Raw genomic sequence first — 22,116 nt, forward strand, 5'->3', positions numbered from 1 at the left:
GAGAGAGAAAGACAAGGAGGGCTCAGAAAGTCAGAGACAGTAAACTAGAAAGAGAGAGAGAAGGTGAATTTAAGGATGCCGGTCTAAGTGACATGGACGCTGTTAAATCCAGGTACACATTGGGAAACCCTTTGAGTCAATGTATGAGTGTGTGTATTTGTATGTATGTGTGATACCTGTGTGGTTAAGGAGATACATGTCTAAACAGGTATCACATCTGACTTCTGAAAGAAAACAGCTAAGATTTTGAATTTAACTTTCGTTGCAGAATTTGTGTGGTTGATTTACACTAAACTTACAATTGAATCAGTAATGTAATGGATGGTTTTAAATGATACATGTCTGAGTGTCTGTGTATACATCATGTTTGGATGTTTTGTTAATGTTTACAAATGCGTAGCTCTCTGTTATTTTTCCATTTGCTTGTTTTTAAAAGTTAAAATTTGAAAATGAATTAGCATTATAAACAATTTAAATCTTTACAATGTAAAAATGATATCATATTAACATACAGTATATTTTTATGTTACTTTAAGTTAGAAAAACAAGATGATTTTTTTAAGTTATGTTAAGTCAAAACTTTTAAAAGTAGGTTGGACTGACTTGCATAATTAAATTAAACTTCAAACTTCATTTTTTACAGGATTTCCTTAGTTTGACAGGTATTCTACATTTTGTGTGAATGGCTAATGATAATTGTGTTGACATGATTTTAATGAAACTGGTGTTTTGCCAAAGCGTGATGTCAAACAGTGTGGGTGGACTTTCTCAAAACATCTGTGCAGGATTTATGATTCATACACTTGCTGTGTTTCCTGTCCATGTGTATTTTGTCATGAACTGTAAGAATCAGGTGTGTTTGTACATGTGTAGGCACAATTTGGGATGTCCTGATTTTTAAAAACACTGTTAAGTAAACGAGTATATTTTTATTCTTAAAACACATAAGCTTTTAGACTTCGTTACATTAAGCTATATACAGTATTAAAACAATATACAGTATCTCTGTAAGCAGTAAAAAGTCACATGTTTTCATTTTGGAAGGTCATAGTTCTTTGATGGGTTCTGCATTATGGGCAATGAATGAAGCGTCGCATATGACTCTTTAATGTCGCCTCTTTGTCTCTTTCTTTGTTGTTCTTTCACTTTCTTTCTCTCTTTCATAAGTGTTAGACTATTCAATCATCTTTATATTGTCTCTTGATCTGTATTTTCAGCCATCCATCAAAAGGACCGGATCTGGTTGACGTAATGGCCCCAGAGGAAACTGCGTCTGGTGACAAAAGTGAGAGACAGCGAGAGGAAGAGAAAGACACCGACACTGCTGATGGAGTTGTTGCAGTAAAATCACCCAGCCATAAGATGGCGACAGAGAAACAAAGATACCACACCATAGGTCCTCAACAGGTAGCTGTTAAAATTCACCTCATATTTATATTAAACCTGTCACATTTTATAAATGATTTCAAATTATACTGTACCCCTTTGGAAAAAGTTAAAAAACAAAAAGCTCTGAAAACATATCATATTTTAATAGCACTCAATCTTCTCTGATAACATGTGAATAATTGTGTGAATAATACCTCATGTGCATGTGGCATTGAACAAAATGTGTTTTATACTTGTTTGATGATTTTTTGAATTGGATTACTTCCTTACTCAAAAAAAAAACGTTATCACGTCAAAAGGTCACGTATGACGTATGCGAAACTACCGCCCCAGTGTTTACAAGTGTGGAGAAAAAGGACCACCGTTCCGACGTTGTTATGTGAAATTATACAAATTAATCTCTTTGTGTCAGTTTATTGTTTAAAATGGTTCGCAAATGTGCCTTTCACGTATGTAGCATGTGACCTTTCAAAGTGCTTACGCACTTACGTAAGGTCACGCTGGCGCCACACAGCTAGACGAGAAGTTGTGGTTTAAAAGTGCATATTTTATATTTTTCTTGCAAAAAATGACAATCGTTTTGCTTGATAAGATCATTATGCCTCGTTTCGGATCGATTTAGATTTAGAGCCCTTTGAAGCTGCGTTGAAACTGCAATTTTACACTGAATTGAACGGTTTGGGTCCAGTACAGTCTATTAAAAGGAGAAAAATCCTGGAAAAACGTAATTTCTTTTTGACTGAACAAATAAAGACATTAACGTGGATGACATGGGGTGAGTAAATTATAGGGATTTGTTTGAAAAATATTAAGTAATCGTGACAATACATGCAATATGTGCTTGCGCAAGTGCGTGCGTGCGTACAGATATGAATTCCAGAAAACATGCTGGAAGACACAATAGAGATTTTAACCATTTTTTGTTTAAGAAGGAAACATTTTGAATTTTATATAATAAAGTTAAAAAAAATATTCAAGAGCAAAATGATCAAAAATTCTTATAAACAAACCAACACCCTTTGCTGTAAAAAAAAGGGATGTCTTGGTTTATAGCCCCACCTGTCCCAAATCACCCCAACAAAATTGTAATCAACTAGGCTTTACGTTTCTGTTGAAATGTATTTGATCAAATTATATTTAAAACATAAAAGCATTAAACACTTTCAATAGAGAAAATCAACATGCAAATGTACTATCACTAAATAAGACTTGGTTCAAAAGTAATTTAAATAATAATAAAGCAACTGTGTTTGCATTTTGTCTCTGACAAAAATCATAGTACTTTCTTTTGGGCTGTTTATTTTTGGTCAATTAAGTCCACTGTCTTAATTCCTTCTTGTAGGCTATGGTTTTGCGTGACATTTTCCTCACAGTCTGATGTTGTTTTAAGTTAGGTATATATTTGCAGTAAAAGTGTCGTTTTGAATTTTAAATAAAGGAATTAATGGAGATGAGCACAAAAATGAACAAATTTCTTTTTGGTTGTCACCCCCACTTGTAATGTTCCTATTCCCCACCAGTGGGGCCCGCCCCACACTTTGAGAAACACTCAGGGTTCCCACAGGTCATTGAAATCATTGAAGGTTTATGAATCTGGGGGAAATAATTCAAGTCCTGGGAAGTTTTTGAAAATATACATACATAGATACAGGTCATTAAAAGTGCTATTTTATGCCAGAAGTTTTCTGGAAAAAAAATCCATATTATTCCCTGTATAGTGTAGGATAATATCAGAAAAATTCTAGACTTTTTAAGCATACGTGCTAAACTGTTCACTTTAAATGCTTATATCTTCTGTATGTGAATGTTGATTCATACCAAAATGCTTTTTTGCATAGTTGTGTTTGACAAATGAAAACGTCTCAGGTTACGTACTGTAGTTTCCTGATAAGGGAACAAGGCGCTGCATCTCCCTCGCCATACTACCTGTGTCCCTGTAATGCCGTCTTTGGCAATATTTCAGATAGCGATATACTTCCTGTCTCCCACGTCACCCTGTCTTTGTCGTTAAGCCTCATCATTGGTTAAATTTTGATATACACATTCAGACGCACTTACCCCTGGAGGCGTCCCCAAAGTGTCACCGCAGTGATGCAGCACAAGTTCCCTCGAAAGGGAACTGTAACAATGTATCTTAAAAGGTAACACTTGATGTAACCTTGAAATGTGTCCCCACATTTAGTCCTTGAATTTGAGGGTATTGGACCTGGGAAGTTTTTGAAAGGTCCTTGAATTTGAAGTTAACTAAGGTGTGGGAACCCTGAACACTGGTTTCTAGGAATGTTGTACCAGGACTAACAAAAGATGATGATGAGTCATGTTCTGCTGGTGTAAATCATGCTTTGTTTTTTATTTGCATGTAATAGATGTCACAATAAAATGCGAGTTACTTATTGGTTGATTTTTTTTTAGCTTGCATACCTAAACAAACCAAAGAAAAGCAGAGGAATTGACTTTTCAACAGTGAGGGGAACATCTAGCACTGTCAAGCCCAGAGGTGCATTAATGCACGTGTTTTCCAGTCAGGGAGCGTCTGACAAAAGTGTCGCACAGGAGGTAAGTTACGTTTTCTTTGGGTGACCAATGTGCATGGGACTTCATTGCTGTTTTCCACATACAGTAATATGTGGGGGGCTTTGTGTCTGCATGCTTTTAGTTGTATTATAGAAAACAATTTTATTATTTCAATCGTTTTCTTTTAGGATCGAACAGGTGGTGCACAGGGCCAGGTGGAAGCACTGAAGTCGGCTCTGGAATCCTTTACCATACCTGATGACCTGAGGTGGACATGGGGAGAGGGAGAAAAACAATTGGACCAGAGCTGGACAGACATAGTGCACTCACATGCGGTATGGATGGATGGGGAGACAATGAAAGAGAGATAAATGAGAGGAATAAAGAAGAAAGAGAGGATTAAGTGAATTTAGATGAAACTATCTGAAATCAGACCATGGGAAATGGGCATTCATTGAATAAATATTGTATTGCCACCTCAAAGGTTTTGAAAAAACAGCTCACAGTTCATATGTACATGGATAGAATGGAGATAAGCAGCGATATAGCCTATACATTTGGGAAAATTTTAATAGCAGTTCACCTTAACAGGTGTAATTTTGGTTATTGAGGAGGACCACTGGTCCAGACAAATGTTTTTGGGACTGGTTGTTTATTAATTTATGTTGATAAATATGCACAATAAAACTAGGAACGTGTTTAGGGACAAACATAAATACTTAAAAGGCCATAATAGATTTTGTGTTTATTTTATAATAAAAACTAGGAAGAGAGATCAGTGCATTAAACAGGAGTATGTTTATGTATGTGTAAGTGTTTGTAACATTAATAACATTAGTTTCGTTTTGTCTCTTTGAAGTCTATGACAAAAACCCAGCGATACCAGCAGGAGGCGCTGTGGGAACTGTTTAATACTGAGCTCACCTACATCAACAAACTCACTATTGCCCAAGACGTATGTCACAACTTTACACTTCTTTCATGGTTTTATCTGATATTGTCAACTGACTTACAAAAAAGCTCTGCAGATATCTGATTATCTAAACCTGCTTTATGTTTATGCACAAAGCCATTTGAATGTTTTTGTCATGTATAGCACAAGTTGCAAAAGCTTTTGCTAATGCACATCTTCATGTCTTCATAGCTCGTGCTGGCAGCGCTATCACACTGTCACGGATGTGGATTTCTTCAATACGTATGTGCATTTTGTCTCACTTGTATACATGAAGCTGCTCATTTCTGAATTGATGTAGAGGCATACTCAGCATATCTAAATGCCAGCCATATAGAGCTGTACGTGACCGCAGACATGTGGTCTTATAATGTGTATTTTACTGAGAACACTCATTTGGTTTATTCTTAATATCATCGACAATGTACTGATGTACTTTACCACTTATGTCACAAATGGAAACATATTTGTACATTATGTGCCAATGAGATGGAAATTTTTTTTGCTGAGAGCTTAGACTGTGTGGGTGACAATTACCTGTCAATTAATCTTTTTCCATTTCTTTCTTTCTGTCTATTCATATCTATGTCTCTTTGTTATTTCTCGCTCAGGTCACCCCCACCATGATTTTTTCCAATCTTCCATCTATTCTTGATGAACATAGACTTTTTTGGCACGACGTGTTGTATCCAATTTTACAGGAGGCCCGTCGTACTGGGCGACCTTTTGACCCCCTAAAACTTCAGCCGGGATGTTTACAGGTGCGATGAATTTTACAATAAACAAATAATTTATGTTTTGATTTTTGAATTATCAGTCTTTCTTTATTCTATTTCTCTTTCAACATTTCTCACCCATTCTTTATCTTCGACAGTTTTTTGACCGTTTTCCTGCATACTTCGAATACTGCTGGGAAGGGAAAAGAAATGTGGAGTTTACACGGAGACAGATTGAGACAAATCCTCAGTTTCACGCCTACAATTCGGTACTGTATATCATATCTGTATGATTACGATACAGCAATATTTCATGACATATCATGACAATCTGACTTTTTTCATGTTTAAGTGCTATAATACGCACAACCGGCGCAACGTCATAGACGGCCACTTTTGGGGACCAGACCTTCCATTGACTTCCATTCAAAATAGCAGAACAAAGCAACGCTCGTACACAGCCGGCAGGCGTAAATAACTTATGAAATCACTCAGATTAAACATGTTGAGTAATTATCTGTCCACCCTGCCTGCCATAGAGCGCGAAAGATACATTAACACATTTAATTTGGTCAATATAAAAACATGTCCCTTTCATTCTCACAGAGAATCAAATTTGTGTAAGCTGTGTAAAAACGTTGCTTTGTTCCGCTATTTTGAATGGAAGTCAATGGAAGGTCTGGCTTATTTCCCCCAAAAGGGGGGGGGGGGTGACGAAATTTACAGTCAAGTTCCCGGATGTGCCGATAGTCCCTATTGGGTCCCCAGTGCTTCTATCGACCTGGAAAATGTAGAAATCAACCCAGTAACTTAGTTTTGGTAAACCATTCTCTGCAAGCATGTGGAAAAATTGGCAATTGAAATTTGGCTCCCCTTGTGATGTCAGAATGGGATAATAACACCCCTTAATCTGCACTATCCAACAAAAACACTGCCATTTAGTGCAGAGATCCGCTCATTGGTATTTTAAAGGACACACCCAAAACAGCACATTTTTGCTCACACCTACAAAGTGTGATTTCAACCTGCATTAATAAATTATCTATATAATATTTTGAGAACTTCACATATGTACTCTAGGGACACCAAAAATAAAAATATAAAGTCTTGTGAAATGTCCCCTTTTAAAAGGTCCTAATGTGCAACATTTAGGTACAGATATTTACACATTTGAAACCAATAATATATTGAATATGTATCTTTAAAGTCGCTTAGGCCCAGGGTACACCTTGTAATTAGATGAGTTTTGGTCGATCGGATCAAAGATTGCAAGGGAACGAGACACATTCTTGTTTACACCTGGTGTTTTAATCCTTCTCTTTTGTCCACTTTTGACCGCTTCACAATTTTCAAGTTTTTGGTTTATATTTAATATTTAAGTGCATTAAACATCTAGTATTTTTTATTACTTTTACTTAAGTAAAAAGTACTTTTGTACTTTTACTCAAGAAAGTAAAAGTACACAGTTTTTATGTAAATCAATTTTAATATGCAATATATAAGGTATACACAGTATGATTATATGCTTTAGAATGTAGTGAACATTTTTTAGTAAAGTTAAGTAAATTTTTTCCCAAGACTGATAAAGCACAGATGCTTGGAAAAAAGGAAAGTGTCCGCCTCTGATATACAATATCATTTAATGTTACATTTTGGACCCATTATGTCCAGTTTTCTTTTTTTTCTCTACGAATAATTACAAAAAAAAATCTAAAGCATTAAGCTCTGTGAATGGTGCACAGTAATGCACCACAGTGCTGTTATACAAAATATCAGCACTTTTGTATGCAAAATGTTACGCAATGTTACTCTTGTTATGTATACCTCAGTTTGCAAGCTGTTTTGGGTGATATGTAAGGCCACTCTTCCACACGAAAACGCAGTATCAGGGCACTGAAACCAAACATTTTGGAAAACCCCTGTCAGGGTGAGGATTTTAAGAAACACCGGTTGCAGTGTTGTTGTGTAGACAGTAAAACCGTGGTTTTTGCCTTGCGACGTCAGAGTGTGCTCCGTCATCCGCTGTGTTTGACGTCAGAACGGAACCGGTAATAACTTTTTGTTTGGCTTCTGATTGGCCAAGGTGGCTTTATGATTAAGCAATAAGCCCCAAGAAGCAGTGGGTTACCAGTGCATTTTATAACAGCTAAGGGGCGTTGTTAGGCACGATGCGAAGTGTTATAAAATGCACTGTAACCCCACTGCTTCGCGGGACTTATTGCTTTTATAAAACGGTTTAAAAAACCCTTAGCTGTTATAAAATGCACTGTAACCCCACTGCTTTGCGGGACTTATTGCTTTTATAAAATGGTTTTAAAAAAAAACCCTTAGCTGTTTTAAAATGCACTGTAACCCCACTGCTTCGCAGGACTTACTGCTTTTATAAAACGCTTTAATAATACCGGGGTATTTTATCATGGCTTAGAACGCGTTTCAACCAATCAGAATGAAGAACCAGAACGAGACGTTTTATAATTTGGGTTATATTGCAGCCTGCTGGTGTGTCATGCTCTTGACAATGCTTGATAGCGTGTTTTTGCTTTTTCATGTGGACGAAGATTTCTTTTTAATCGAGCATGTGTGGATGGGATTTTTTTGGAGGAAATACTCTGGTTATAAAAATGTCTGTGTGGACTAGGCCTAAGATTCAAGGATTACATGTATGCACACTGATGAATGCATAACATTTATTGGTTAAATGTGACCAGTCATAAGTCGCACGGATATATTTGTAGCAATAGCCAACAAAACATGTTTGGAGCAAAATTATATGCCGAAAATTGTTAGGATATTAAATAAAGATCATGTTCCATGAAGATATTTTGTACATTTCTGTTTACCATAAATATATATATAGATTATTTTCTGTGAAAAAGTCTTCAGCCACCACCACCAGATATGTTGTTTTAGAAGTTTTAATGTCCATCCATATTTAGTTTTCAATCTATTTTATTAAGATACAAACATTAAGATACAAACAGAAAATACAGGAAATATGTACAAAAGAATAACATTTTCAGGACTAAATGTCTTCTTTAGGCATCGTCAGTGTTTATTGTGACTTGGCACTAAAGACATCTTGAGTGTTTTTGAGCAGAAGTAAATTAAGTAAAAAGACTAATCCTTTAAAATTAGAAATTAGGATTTAATTTTATTTAGGTTTAAGAGATCCTGCAGTTTCCTGCTATAAGGGGAGTTTACCCTAAAAACTTGACACATCAGTTCACATTGTTATACAGTTTTTAATACTACATAAACTTTTCCGGTATTTTCTGGATGTATTTTATTAAAGAGACTGAGAAACAATTATATATGATCACTATAACATTGCAAAAACAACAAATATAATTCTGGCATGGTGGCTTAAGACTTTTGCACAGTACTCTATGTATATGTATCATTAGTAATCTTCATTTGGACAACTTTAAATGCAATTTTCTCAATATTTAGATTTTTTTCCATTCTCAGATTCATACATGAATGAAAAGCGTATTTATTAAACTTTCAGATTATGTATAATTCTCAATTTCAAAAGATTAACCCTTATAACTGTTTTTGTGGTCCAGGGTCACAAATGTAATAAAAACAAACATATCTTTGAACTTTCGTGCGCAAGTTATGCAAAACCTGAAGCTATAAATAAATAACTTGTTTTTTTTTCTAAGTTAGGACTGGAAAAGTTGTTGGGTTGAATATAGCCACTACCAAATATAAACATCAGTATATAGTGAATGAGGTGTGACTTTATTTTCCACATTTCAAATGTTTACCACCATCAGGTTCCCCAGCCCTTGTTTGTGCACAAGTGGCCTGTATGCAAAGCACAGTGGAAATGTCATATCATGTGTCTTGATGGTGGTTTGACAAGAGTCGTAGATTACGGGGGTGAATAATTCTCTGAAGGGCTCAGTATAAATAAAATAAATTCAGGTGAAGAGAAGACCCTGTGCTGGTCTTAATAGTACATAATAATAATAATGCATATGTTTGAATGCATGAATAAAACTTCCATTGCATATGCACTTAAACTAATGTACAGTACTGTATTGTACAGTCTGATGTTTTGCAGATGTGCATGCATGTCTTTACTGATAACATTGTAAAATTTGTTTTGCAGTGGGTGGAGAGTCACCCACAGTGTGGGCGCATGAGATTGGGTGACATGCAAGCCAAACCTCACCAGAGAATAACCAAGTACCCCCTTCTACTAAAAGCTATTTTGAAGAACACTGAAGATCTTCCCACCCAAAATGCACTTCAAAGAATGGTAAGACACAGTGGTGATGAATATATATGAAAGTCTTTTTAAATTTTATATTGTAATGGCAATGACCAAAGTGTGCATGACAGTTGTTGTGTCAGCATATGCAGGTGCACATCTTGCACCTTGACTTTGAATATAAGCTATTTGCAGTAAGCCAAAGATAAAGATCTGATCTCTTTTGCTGACTCTCAATATTGTTAGTTAAACAGCGTCAATCATTTTCTGGCATCAGTCAATGGCTACCTACAATTTAAAATCGATGAACTGGCCCTTTCTGCCACTGCTCAAAGAATAGAGGGATACAAGATAGAAGGACTGAGTGAGGAAATAGACAAGGTAACCCCAAAACACTAAGCTAACCCTAAAAGATTATATACGTATTGCATTTAAAAATATTTAAGTGGTGAGATGTTATCATCAACAGCACGTTCGAGAGCTCTGCTGCTTCGATTTGACGAGCCCGATGAGGGGGGTGGGGCCAAACATCATACGGAAGCAATTATTGGATGAAACTTTAAAGGTCGTAGGAAGGAAAGACAATAAGGTAAGTGACCAGACAAACCGCAAGATTGTGTAAATCGATGATTGTTCTGTGAATCTCACACGATTGCATTCATTTGGTAGGAGCTTGTGGTCCTGCTCTTCACCGATGTGTTACTGATGACCAAAACTCAGAAGAAATCAGATAAGCTGAAGGTTGTGCGGCCTCCTCTGCCTCTGGAGAGAATACACTGCATTGAGCTCAGAGATGGCTGTGAGTCTCACCATCATTTCTAGAAGAATCACATAATCTTATCTGATGGAAAAATTAAAGGGACATTCCACTTTTTTGAAAATATGCTCTTTTCCATCCCCCTAGAGTTAAACATTTGATTTTTACTGTTTTGGAATCCATTCAGCTGATCTCCGGGTCTGGCGCTAGCACTTTTAGCATAGCTTAGCACAATCCATTGAATCTGATTAGACCATTAGCATTGCGCTAAAAATAACCAAAGTTTTTCCTATTTAAAACTTGACTCTTCTGTAGTTACATCATGTACTAAGACCGGCGTAGTGATATTAAGCACTGCCCGAAATTAGCCCCCTTGGTTACTTTTAATAGCAGGGGACTGTTTTCGGGTAGTGCGTGGTATCGCTTCGCCTGCTGCGGCCATGTTACATCAGTAAAGTGCTTGATTATTACGCCAGTTTGAGAGTTGGTTATTTTTGGCGCGATGCTAATGGTCTAATCAGATTCAATGGATTATGCTAAGCTATGCTAAAAGTGCTAGCGCCAGACCCGGAGATCGGCTGAATGGATTCCAAAACAATAAAAATCAAATGTTTAACTCTAGGGGAGCTGGAAAATTAGCTCCCTTTAAAAGGCAGACATTTCAAGCCCTCATGCATGCAGACTTTAGTCTCGTATCCTGACACTATTACGTTTTAAATGCAAATCCTGACACTTTTACGTTTTAAATGCAAAAATAATAACGCAAAAAATTATTTTGCACATAGACCAACCAGTGTTAAGGTGAGGCACAGCTGGAAATCCTTATTTTTGAAGAGAGAGTTTAATCATTTTTTATTCTTATGCATGATAACATTATTATAAATTGTTACAAAAAATTCTTCCTAGCTGTCACTGGTGTGGTAACCTTTACAATGTGTCCATATTTTAACTTAACTATGCATATTAGTACCTCAAAGGTACATGTTGGTCCCAAATATCAGTACCGACAGTAAGTGGACTTTTTTAAAGGGTTGGGACTAGTTTTTGATAATTTTGTCTGTAACAAAATGCAGCATGAAGTTGGTTTTGCGAGTTAATTCATACTATTTTAAGTTTTGACCTGCGCTAAGTTGACATAACAGTGCAATACCATATCATAAATATATAATAGGTTGCCACATATTAGTTTTAATTTTGTGCCAGTAATTCTTGTAAACTTTAAACTGCACATTTTTTACATTGTTTTACATAGGATAAACCTGCAGAAAGTTGTTTTTATGTAGTAAGCATTAATGCATTAAAATGCATCATGCATCAGACTAGATAGTCTGGTTCTTGCAGAAGCATTTATAACACAGACTCATCCCCACCTAAGGTGTGCCTTGTATATCTGCTCATTCAAGCCCTAGTGCATTGTAAAAATATCATTACTGTATGATTGCACTTGAATTGTGAACTCTTGAATTTGCATATAAACTAATGCACGTTCCATTCAAAAATAGTGTGCAACTGTGTATTGCATTGCATTGATTCGCATACGCTCTCTTTTCTCGTTCTGTCTTGTAGATTCATTCGTGTTGGTGGAGGTTGGAGATCTAGGTTGTGCTGTCAGTGTGTGCTGTCTATCAACACCCAGTCCAGACAGCTGCTCTTCATGGGTGTCTGCTCTGCGAGAGGCTCAGGTACAGCGCTCACTTAAAACAAACACATGATTGTAAGGATACACTAGACTAGAAAGCCAGGAAGTCCGGCCACACCCTGAAAAGCTGTCATTTATCAGATTTATGGAATGCTTAGCATTCTGCTTTCGGCACTTCCACACGAACAAAAGAGCGCTTGTAGAGAGAGCACTTTTCCATTTGTTTTCTTTTTCAACAAAATTGCTGAAAAGTCAAGTGTTAACCTCGAAAGATGACACTTAATATTTTAGGTTTACCATTTTCAATTTTTAAAAGATTATGATAGGAAATAAATAGAGAAATAAAAACAATAAATAGACAAAATGAATTAATAATATGACTGGAAATTCTAATTTATGTAAAGAATAATTGACGACGGGCCGTTGAATTATCAGAAAATAATGCAAACCCAAGGTGGTAATGGCGTTACACCGCAGGTGTGCATTATTTTCGAATAATTCAAAGGCCCGTCATCTATTATTACGCTTATATCACGGTTACCAAAAATGTAGCTCTGGTGCCTATTTTTTAAGACATTTTAAAGGTTAGGTGTGCGGTTAAAAAAATAATCTACACCCATGGAACATTTCTCAACCAATCAGAATAAAGCATTCAACAGCCCCGTGCTATAACTATAAATACCGCAGGGCTGTTGAATGCAGAATTCTGATTAGTTGTCAAATGTTATAATGCATGCATTATTTTTGGGAAACGACCACCTAAAGTAGTTGCAGGTTAATCTCATGTTAATTTTTGACACCTATCGAGTACTATTGCATCCTTCATATCCCTGAAGAGTCTTTAGCTTTCCAAAAACAGCTGAGCTCCGGGAGGCGTACCGTGGGCGGAGCGAGTCACAAGCATGCAACACTACAATACATTATTGCATTATCCTTGGATAACTTTTAATTAACTATACCACAACTTCTGTAACCTGAACCTGTTCATGAGCTTTTCCATGAGAAGTGCCCATACAAGGCATCCACTGTACTTCCAGCTACCGTGAAATAACAAAAAACATAAAACTTTCCAAAACTTGTACGAACCCTGACGAAGTGTACACAGAAATACTCTGTAATATGTCTGTTTTTTCTTTGCCCATGATAAGCATGATAATTCAACTCTTTAGTAGTGTATATAAGTCAGAATCAGGGGCGCCGTTAGGGGGGGTTCAGAGTATGCCAGGCATATGGGCCCATGAGTACGCTAGGGGGCCCCACCGTCAGCACTTTTCCGTTTTTTTTATTGTACATGTTTAGTTATTAACACTGTAGTAAAATGTAAAGTAAATTAATATAAAACTACTGTAAATGACTTTGTGTTAAGTACAATTGAGACACTTTTAAAAAACAGCGTGCAAACATGACCTAGTAGATGCAATTACATATTTGGCGGTTCTGGTGGTTTTTAATTTGATTGTGCGGGTATGGATTTGGGTGGGTAGGCAACATTTTGGTTTGGGATCAGTTTGGTGGGTTTGCTATGCAAAGTTACCACAAATAATCGACAGCCCTACAGTTTGCCATTTCAAGGTAAGATCTCACATGCCACTAAAAAGCGTTCATGCTGATCCTCAAACTGTATGTTTTATGAAAAATGAAAAATATTTGTGTTAATACAAAAGGACAGCAAGGGCTTTATTTAAGGAAATATTGGCATAGCGACCGCTAACAACTATTGCATTTCTAAGACGGACAATAACTTAATAGGCGTAGTTAAAAATATTATTTAAATAAACATGAAATAGGAGAATTGTCTAAGCCATCATTGAGTTAACTTTTAAATCACTAAGAGCTGGATTTAATGTGACAGCGCATCATTTTCAAAGTGAAAGTGATTTATTTTTATTCAGGTTTGCAACGGAGGTTTCGCCCAAAATAGTAAACTTAGTGCAGCTATTATAAACGCTATATCAAATTGTTTTTAAGATGTATCCTAATAGAGAATGTCTGTTTTATATTTATGTTTGAGTATTGTTGTGCTTAAATATTGTTGTAATGTTCTTAATTGTTTCAATTTAATTAGATTAGACTGTAATTTTAAACGCCATATATTGTAATGGATTGAAGGCTAATTTGACGGTACAAATGGAGTGAGTCATAAGACATAATTTTCGAGTTTAAATTAAGTTTTGTTGGCTTCAAATGTTTGCTTAAAATGAATTTCGTTTGATATAATTTGTCTCTTAACTTCAATCAATGTTTTGTTGATAAGTGTTGTGAATATTAAAGAAAAAGAACATTAAAAAAGAACACCGTGCATCTCATTACGTAACAAATATAAACTACTGCAATATGCTACCAAATGCCAAAACATGCAATATTATCTTTGTAATGATATAGCTGTTGTTGGATGTGCAAAATCATATTATGAAGTATATCACTTTAATCGCTTTTCAAAAAACAGCCTTCAGTGCACAGAAATTAAATTTGCATGTCCATGTTCATCAGCAGCACATTTGATTGCCGCATGCTTTTGACTTTTAAAAATCAACGTTATATTTAAAACTTTAGCCGATTGTGCTTTTTGTAATTTCTGTGTCACTGGTGAAGGGCGTGTGCGGGAGAAGCGCACACTAAAGATCAACGTAATATTAATTTTTTAATACTTTTGCCGGCCGCCCTTTTTGTCATGAGCGGAGGACGGAACACATACCACACACACAAAGAACAGCGACATAAAGAGAATATAAGTTATTTGGTGTTTTTCTGACGAATACAGTCAGTTCCTAAGAAAATTTTTAAATGGACTATAAGATCATCAATATGAACCCTGAAGAATGAACTATTTTAGGCTAAACCTTATTGTACACATTTCGCTTCTAAAACTGCGCAGAAAACTCGACTGCCGCGACTTTCAAAGCGCCTTCCATAGATTTCCATAGGTTCAGAAATGCATCTCCATGCATTATTATTCTTTTAGTGATCTATTTAAAATCAGTTACGTGAATGTTTTCTGCCTTTCCAGATTAAAATGGTAGGCTATTCGTTTTTCGAATAAATTTATTTATTTTTTGCTTCATGGATTTACTTTTAGTTGCAAATGCGAACTGTAAAATTAAATCAACGCACTCAACTGAGTAATTTTATATAGCTACACATTATGGTTTGAAGATCAAACAATCATCTAAAGGAAGGGGCCCAAAATTCTGTTTTGCATACCCCCCTTGAAACTGTTCATTGCGCCCCTGGTCAGAATCTATGAAATAGCATTAGAAACCCCAACTAAAATAATACAAAGGCATTAGCACATATGCAAAGACCATGCAGTTAAGACAAAAAACTGTGAACAACTATGAATATTAATTTATCCAGGCCAACAGAATCTCATGGCAATTCGTACGTATTTTATGAAGTAGCTATTCAACCACATTTGTACAAAAATAATAATAATAATAACCCTTGGCTATGTAGTGTTAGACTTGAAGAGATTTGTTCTAGTACTGTTTTTGTGTTGCTCTAATTGCTTGTATTGTTACCTTATTTGTAAGTCGCTTTGGACAAAAGCGTCTGCTAAAAGACTAAATGTCAATGTACATTTTTTGTTAGATTTGCTGTCGCCCCTGTAGCATTGCGGTTAGGGCTGGGGTTTCATTTTGTACGGTTCCCTTTCGAGCCAATTCAAACAAATTATCTAATCCATAAAATATGTACAAATTCCAGTGAGATCAGGCTGATCCAGCGTATTTTTTATATTATATGCAGTAATAAATAACGAAAAACCCTGTGAATAAGTAGTACTATTAATATTTGTTAATAGTTTAAACTCTGCAGCTCCCTGCGCTTCTTCTGCCCATTTAATTGTCAAACTTTATTTTTAGTGGACACATAGTTTCATTTCAGTAAATAAAGCATTATTGTCAACACAAATACAGGAATTAATAAATTAAATAGAATTCATTAAATAAATAATGTATAAATAAACACTGATAGACTACTTCTTATGTTTTCACTTCATGCCAATAATATAAAATTACAACAAATCAATAAAAATATTGCTTACTAAACTTACTTTACAAGGTTTTTTGTTAATTATGATGCCAATAATATAAAAATATGATTAAATAAGCACTGATACAGTGGCCTACTTGTTCACAGGCTTTTTTGTGTCATTACTGTAAATGCATGCTCTCATTCTCGCTGGCAAATATGCAGATATGCAGATACTGTATGCAGATATGGAGATATGCAGATCAGTGGCTCAAGCCTCACTTACTAAAGCTCTAAAATACCAACGAATGCTTGAGATTAGATGCAGAAGAAAAAAGTCTTATGAAATGACAAACATCTGATAAAAAGTGAAATATCGCATATGAAATGTTGATTTATGGTTAAACTTAATTTGACAAAAATCACAGGAAATGGTTTGGTTTGTTAAGAATAATTTCTCTTCCAATAGCTTGGATAACAGGGTACTGTTCACCTGCACTGTAAACATTTCTTGATGCACGTAAATGTTTAAGTTTAAACAACTTAAATTAATAAGTCATTTAATCTTTTTCAACAAGTTGTTGTAAATTATATAAATAAAGTTGTAATAAGCCCATTCTGGTTTTTATTTATTTATACCAACTCCTCACTAGTCTTTAAAGTTGAAATTACTTATTTAAGTCAAGTTGTTTGAACTCAAAATTGTAAGGATTTTTTTACAATGTGTATTTATTCAACTGTAAGAGGGGTTTATGTTGCTGTCACAATGTTTTATTTTATATTATGGTTCTCTTACATATTAAATAGGGGTGTCACGATTCTCTAAATCCTCGATTCGATTACCTTTTTTTTCGATTCTAATGCCATTATTCAGTTCGATTCTCAATTTTTACTTTTTTTAAGGCACAGAAAGATGTTATGGCATTTTTAGACTAGACTTTTATGAAATATAATATCTGACCTTGAACACAGAGATGCCCTGCCATGTTAGTCGTGCTGCCAGTGTAAAAATATGATACACGCACATACCTGATAAAATGAAACTTCCTGTCAGATGAACATTCCTGTCAGTAATTTGCACCTTAAAAACTCGCTTTTATTACCTTCAGACTAAGACTAAGAGATTGTAAGACTATACCCCAATAAGTCATGTTTAAATGCTGTTTTCATAACTCTTAAGCAACTGAAATAATTTGTTGTGAAACTTAAACAGATCTCAGTTCAGAAAAACAGCCGGTCCTGTCACAGACGTCGCTCTGCTGTGCACGTGCGCATGCACTGATTGAGTTCAGCTGAAGACGGGAGGCGCTTGCTGTTTTTTTGTTTCCCATGTAAAGAGCAGCTCGCGTTATGTCTCCTGCATCTGCCATGCTATCTTTTGACTGGCTGTAGCTAGCTAAGTTAGAGGAGGTTGACCCGCAGCACGTATTTTTTTCCTGCTTGGCAAGCCGACCGGACGTGACATGGGGGCGTGGCAGCATCGACGATTCCATTTCTTAATTTGAAGTTCGAGGTTCGAAAAATCATAAAATCGAAATTATGACACCCTTAATATTAAATAGTATAAACATGCACCTCTAATGTTTTATGAAAAACATACAATTATTAAATGTCATTTAATGTAAAAATAATAATTAATGTAATTCTCATAACAAATTTAAATGGTTTGTAATGATGTAATTGTTATCCTTTTGATTTCCATAGACAAACTTAGACAACCTAAGAAAAAATGAGGCAAACAAGACACTAAAGACCACAGATGACACAGAGTTGAATGGATCAGAGAGACCTCCCACTCAAAACGAACTGACCAATCAAGTCAAAGAGGATTCTAACGGCCAATCAGAATCAGACAACGATTCCTCGCCATTCATCGAGACCTATCTGAAGGAAATTGACAGGATCTCTATAAATGGGACACAAACAGAAAACGAAGTGGAGCAAAGAGCTCACGAAGGGCTTGCGGAGAAGGAAGAAAGAAACCGAAAGACCAGTAAACAATGGGAAGAGGGTGAGCTCTCTTTAACAAAATTTACAGAGAGGCGGGTAACGTGGAATCATGCGCCACAAACTTTGTTGCCAGATAAACCTGTAATAAAAAACGGCATCCTTGGCCAGTTAACACCAAAAACTGATTTATCAAACGATCCTCTCACAAATACACCAGCACAGCCAGACCCAAATAATGGATCTCAAGAAAACAGAAGAGACACGTTGTACAGCCAATCAAGTGAGGATGACCAGTTTTCCAAAGAAACAGGGAAGTTCTTCAGGAATGTGGGGTCTCCCCGTTTGCGTAGACACCGTCCAGGCAATTTGCAACCCCTTGTCCCAAATGATAGCTCCGGAAAATATTCAGATGCAAAAGAACCGTTAGAAATGACACAAAATAATGGCAACCAGAGAAAAGCATCTAACGCTTCCATCAAACCCCAAGATACCCACCGAGTCCTCAAACTGGGCTCTATAAAAAACAACAATGGGGTGATCTGGAATGACACGCTAGAAAAATCATCATCAGATCCACGGACAATATCTAAGCCTGACGCTGAAACTAAACCCAAACTAAAGGCACAGAGGAGCGTCTCCGTCACAGAGATCAGCTTCTCGCAAATATCTTCCAACCCCTCGCCACCACCCAGTCAGGACTCTCTGGTTCCACCCTCTCCGCTCCAGCACCTTCTCCAGAGGGCAAAGCAGCGGGAAAAGGAGCATGGACTGGGAAAACGAGAGACAAAAGCAAAAGTGAGGAATTATTCTTTTCAATATTATCCAGCTTTCTCAGTCTCTCCATCACCATTAGCCAGTGAAGGAAACAGAGAGACTGAGGAAGACCAATCTGTACGCAGTACCAGCTCTGGACAAACACTGACACCGGATGAGACAAAACAGAGGTGAGTCTGCGTGCTTCACACAATTTAGATGAATAAGGTCTGAAAAATAAGTGTGCCATGATGCAATGGAGAAAGCAGATGGCATCATTTAAGTATGCATGAATAAGCACCTGACCATCCACTTTTACAAAACAGTGACATTTAGTTTAAATAAAACACTTGACTGAAATGTTTGTCATGATCTCAAAAATAATCTGAAACATGTTAGGGTTATTTTCAACACAGCATTTGGGTCAAAAAAGGTTGAGCCCAGCCTACGGTTTAAAATGTTTCACCAAACAATGGGTTAAATCGTAGGTTTGGTTTATACATTTTTGACCCAACGTTTGGTTGAAAATAACCCAGCATTTTTTGTGTGTGTGTGTAATAGATGTGAACTCCTCCAGTACTGCATATCATAAAGAATCTCACAGACCACAAGAAGCTGCTTGATAAAATGCCAAGTGTGCATTTTTGCAAATTCTAAGATGACTACACTGAAGATGATGAAATATCAAAATTTTTGCTTTTAGTCACAACATACTATTTAATGTTACAATTGTGACATTTTTATGAGTTTATCATAATTGTAAAATGTGGAAGACACTGATTGGATGATTTCCCGGACAAGGTTTAGATTTATTCAGGACTAGGCCTTAGTTATATTAGGACATTTAAGTAGGTTTTACAAAAAAAAAAAAAAAACAATACTGGTGTGCATCTTGAGACAAAACAATGGCACTGATATATGTTAAGATAGGTCAGTACAAGGTGTTTTTAAATTAAGTCATGCATGCATTTTAGTCTGGGACTAGGATAAACCCTGTCCGGGAAACCACGCAGTAGCCTATATATATTTACTTAACACATTTTTAAGCTCTTAGTTTAAGTTCTAAAATAACCCAAACTGTCCAGCGGAAAATCTCTTATTTTCATTTTAAGTAGATTTGTTCCATCCGTGAGATATGACTGTAAAGAAAGGCTGCACTGTGCTGGGGAACTTGATAGTTTCATGTGCGTTATTGCTTTTGTCTACCCACACACTATTCATCTGTCTGCCGTCATGCACAATTCTCCTAAAATTTCAAATCTGGCTTTCTTAAATTACTGAAAATTGTAAGCAAATTATACCACATATTTGATATAAAACATAAATGCGTAATTTTGTATTATTGTAAAGTTAGTTCTTCAAAAGACCATTAGGAGTCAGGCTTTCCCTAAAGTGCCTAAAAATTGACAACATAAAGATGCTGTCATAGCATGCAGAATTACTTTATGAGATGGTTTCCTGGACAGGGATTAGTTTAAGCCAGGACTAGGCCTTAGTCTAATTAGGAAATATAACTAGTTTAACAAACATGCCTTACTAAAAACATTACTTGTCTGCATTTTGAGGCAAAACAAATTAATTTAAGATTGAATTGCAAGATGTTTTAAGTATGGAAATCTAATTCATTTATTTTAATCTAGGAATAGTATAATCACTTTCCGGCAAAACGTCCCTATAACTTTTAATAATTAACAAAATACTGTAATAAGTCTATGTATGTGTATATATAATATATAAAGAGACAGTATGGTGCAAATGTCTTAGGCCAAAAGTCCTTTTTTGTATAATGAGCTATATCAGGAACATGTAGGGTCTCTTAATCCTAAATGAAATGAAAGCATACACACTGGGTTATTTTTGACCCATAATGGGTAAATATTGGACCAAACACATGCTGGGTTACAAATGACCCAATGTTGAGTTGTTGGTATAACAACCCAGCATTGGGTCAATTTTAACCCAGCGTTGTGTTCTGTCCAATATTTACCTATTATAGGTAAAAAATAACCCAGACATTTTTAGAGTGTAATCTCTAATGCTAATCTATGATTTTAGGACTTCAGTCTCCTAAAAAGATACAAACAATATTATTATTATTATATTAACATAAATATGGATGGTCATTTGCTAAACTTTGCTAAAACAACAATGCTGTTGTTGGCCTAAGACTTTTGCACAATAATGTATATAATAAACACAATATAGGCTATAACTTATAACTTATGCATCTATACTAATGAACCAATGTATCGGCCGATGATGATATGTATTGGACAATTTTTGATAAATTTGAAACCATCGGCATAATAAGGCCAATACCAATTGTTTATTAATTAACTGTATAAAGGCAATAAGTTGCATGTCTGTTGCATACACTGAAAAATATAGTGCATCATTTTTGCATCCACTTTTTTTAAGTAAATTCCGCGTATCATTTTTTTCAATGTAATCCAGCATTTTTTTAAAATAATTATCAAAATAATTTAATACTTAATACTACAAATTATAGTTTGCCAGGATAGGGGTAAAAAATTAAATGATATATTAAATTGAATGAGAGATTACTCATTCATGTGAGCCATGCGTAAGAGTAGGAGTATTTCAGGAAAAATGTATGCGGTCTGGGCTTTTTTCAAAATCTCGGAAAAAGACCAATAATCGCCCAAATTTTATCTCACTTTGTGCCTCTCTTATTATGTTGGTCAGTTGAATGTTAAATAGATCCAATCCATGTTCAGTAAAAATAATTTGATGCAGAAATAAACTAGCTAATAGGCCAACGGTATGAGTATCGCCCCCCCAAAAAAATCATATCGGTGCATGTACATTAAACATGTTGAATTATAATTTCATGAGATTTCAAATAGTTTACACATGCAATAAGAATCTGTAAAGTTATTACAGTAGCCATGATCATTTTAAAACAATAAACTTTTAATTAACTATTTCACTTTTAATAATACTTGTAATAAACTTTTTTTATTAGGGTAATAATTAAGTCAAGTCATATCACATACTAGCTATTTACACTGCACATACACTGTAATAATTTCTAATATATTTTATACTTTGCAAAAAATTATGTGATCAATAAATTAAGATTTTTTTACATTACTTTCCTTCATCCAAATAAACTATTATAACTTTTATTTAAAAATTACAGCTTGCTTACTCACAAATTTATTTGAGTGAAATAGTAGTTTAAAATGACAATTTGATTTACTTAAAAATGTAATGCAACAATTTTTTTATAGTGTA

General features: G+C 35.5%; 1 protein-coding gene across 4 annotated transcripts in view; it reads left to right on the plus strand.

Moving 5' to 3' along the window:
- The window catches only part of plekhg6 (pleckstrin homology domain containing, family G (with RhoGef domain) member 6), a 22,685-nt gene continuing 569 nt past the window's right edge, over nt 1-22,116 (plus strand). For 2 of the 4 annotated variants that reach the window (XM_073871929.1, XM_055211749.2), the window contains exons 1-14: nt 1-112; nt 1,218-1,407; nt 3,802-3,945; nt 4,092-4,238; nt 4,763-4,858; nt 5,048-5,098; nt 5,467-5,616; nt 5,730-5,840; nt 9,689-9,838; nt 10,037-10,171; nt 10,260-10,379; nt 10,460-10,589; nt 12,114-12,229; nt 17,860-19,049. In XM_073871929.1, coding sequence (XP_073728030.1) covers nt 93-112; nt 1,218-1,407; nt 3,802-3,945; nt 4,092-4,238; nt 4,763-4,858; nt 5,048-5,098; nt 5,467-5,616; nt 5,730-5,840; nt 9,689-9,838; nt 10,037-10,171; nt 10,260-10,379; nt 10,460-10,589; nt 12,114-12,229; nt 17,860-19,049 — 2,750 coding nt within the window. In that variant the 5' untranslated portion in view covers nt 1-92. Of the gene's footprint in view, nt 113-1,217; nt 1,408-1,734; nt 2,165-3,801; nt 3,946-4,091; nt 4,239-4,762; nt 4,859-5,047; nt 5,099-5,466; nt 5,617-5,729; nt 5,841-9,688; nt 9,839-10,036; nt 10,172-10,259; nt 10,380-10,459; nt 10,590-12,113; nt 12,230-17,859; nt 19,050-22,116 lie in introns of those variants that run through there. The other 2 variants (XM_073871931.1, XM_073871930.1) reach the window with 2 other exon arrangements.

This window comes from Misgurnus anguillicaudatus, chromosome 10 (genome assembly GCF_027580225.2).
Source record: "Misgurnus anguillicaudatus chromosome 10, ASM2758022v2, whole genome shotgun sequence".
NCBI classification, from domain to species: Eukaryota; Metazoa; Chordata; class Actinopteri; order Cypriniformes; family Cobitidae; genus Misgurnus; species Misgurnus anguillicaudatus.